Source organism: Poecilia reticulata, linkage group LG16 (genome assembly GCF_000633615.1).
Source record: "Poecilia reticulata strain Guanapo linkage group LG16, Guppy_female_1.0+MT, whole genome shotgun sequence".
NCBI classification, from domain to species: domain Eukaryota; kingdom Metazoa; phylum Chordata; class Actinopteri; order Cyprinodontiformes; family Poeciliidae; genus Poecilia; species Poecilia reticulata.
In genome coordinates this window covers 31,354,032-31,356,051 of record NC_024346.1, presented here as the reverse complement: position 1 = coordinate 31,356,051, position 2,020 = coordinate 31,354,032, and the positions used below count along the sequence as shown (strand labels likewise).

Here is a 2,020-nt window from a genome sequence, read left to right as displayed (position 1 = left end):
GGTCCTCTACCAGAGGCCTGGGAGCTTGAGGTTCTCCTCCAGTATCTTGGCTGTGCCTAGAACTGCACATTTCTGGACTGAGATGTCTGATGTTGTTCCTATATATATATATTGACTCTCTCTTGCAGGTACTGGTACCCCCACTAAACCTTTTAGGGGTACAGTACCCTGCTGTACCCCCTTACTTTCACCCCTGGGAATTAGACCAGAGGATATTTAGCAACCCTGAATAGGCGCACCTAGTTCACATACTTTAGATCAACATTAGATTCTTTTTCTCTTGTTTTGCTCTTTCATTTGGTGTGTTATTTTGTTTGTATTTCCTTTTAATTAATGTAAAGCACTCTGTATTGCCTTGTTGCTGAAAATGTGCTATATAAATACATTTACATTAGAAGAGCTTTTTGTTTTGATCCAAGCTTTATTGTTCTGAAGATAGTTTACATCGGCTTACCCTGCTGTGCTGTTTGACAACAAACAGCTGATATTGTCAGTAGTACTTTGCAGTGTTCTAACATCAATACATTAAGTATTTTTTCTCAGTAGGTTGTTTATGTTATGAAAAATTTTGCAATGAGGTTACCGATTTTTACTCATTGACTTATTAAAAATACCTGAATTTTCACAAAGCTTAATGAAATTTTGTCTATCACTTTGAAATGCTTTGTTTCTGAAATGTGCTATACAAATAAACTTGATTGATTGATAATGTACCAGCTCCTAAATAATTTACATTGCCACCTGTATGTGATCCAGAGATTGTTCAAATTAGATCATTCCTTCTTTTTTGTGTAATTTGGTGCTTTTTTGCAGTAGATTGTAGTCTTTAATACTAATGGTAAATGGCCATAGTAATAAATTATCTTTTTATTTTGATGGTTACAACAGATTCTAGGTTGGCTTGTCATCACCTTCATCATGTTGTCCAGTTTACTGATCATCTGCCTGGCTCGCTGCAATTCGCCCATCAGCCACCATCAACTCAAGTTCTGGAGGGCATATGCTCAGGAGGAAAGTGAGCTCATGGATTTATACACCAATAAACACGCTAAAGATCTTGCTGAGAGAAACCTAAAGAGCTTTTTCAACCAGATGGAACCTGCAAACATCACCACTCCCTCCAACAAGGACTGGGAGAAAATTTCCTTATTATATAAGTTTAGCACCAAAGATCACTTCTACAGCACTTTGCATCGATATGTGGAGACAAACCAGGAGGGTGATGGGATTAGGATGGTTTCAGTAAGATCAAATGAGTCGACTGACAACCCTGCTGTTCTCCATTTTGTGGATGATGGAATGGTTTCAATATAAAAATAATTGAAATTGATAGAAGAATAAAGCTTAGGATATATTTCTAAACACGGTATAAGTGAATTTTCTTAAGTTTAAAAGTATATGTGTGCTTGTGAAGACTCATGGCGGCTGTAAGGAGTCATGATTTGAAGGATTTTGGTTTGGTATATTTTGTCTCCGTTTCGTATTTTTGTGGACTTATGTTAAAAATTTCTACTTACTTTTGAATTTGACCATATTTTTGCTATTGTTTCAGATATCTTCATGTTTTCTTGGTAATTCTGTTAGGTAACCAATTGTTGGTTAATTCCTCACCACTGCTGAACACCAGAAATCATTCCTGTGTCTCCCATCCAGTTATCACTGTCCCTCTATACATCCTCTCTGTTTTCCAGATCTTCTTGTTTGCTCCTGTAAATGTTTCCTAAGTCCTTGTGTCTTTGGATTACAATGCATGTTAATTATTGTCTGTAATTTTTGGAGGTTTTTTTCATCATTAAAGACTCATTTATTTCCACTCTGTTTGCCTGGGTTTGTTTTATGCTTTGGGTGATCTGGCAAAGTAACAGTGTCAATGTTTAAATTGTATTATTATATTTATGAATGTTGCTTGACAGTAATTGGAAACTAGATTCTGTTTCATCTGAGTTCATCCAACAGTCCTGAACAATAGCAATATATCCAAAAATTGTTTGATACTGACAATGGGTTTTATCAAAAGAAA

General features: G+C 35.8%; 1 protein-coding gene across 1 annotated transcript in view; it reads left to right on the top strand.

The window, feature by feature from the left end:
• Window positions 1-1,816, top strand: part of calhm6 (calcium homeostasis modulator family member 6) — a 5,449-nt gene extending 3,633 nt beyond the window's left edge. Inside the window, exon 2 of the mRNA XM_008432807.2 lies at window positions 889-1,816. Within this exon, the coding sequence (XP_008431029.1) occupies window positions 889-1,314 (426 nt within the window). The 3' untranslated portion in view covers window positions 1,315-1,816. The remainder of the gene's footprint in view (window positions 1-888) is intronic.
• Window positions 1,817-2,020: the final 204 nt, after the last annotated feature.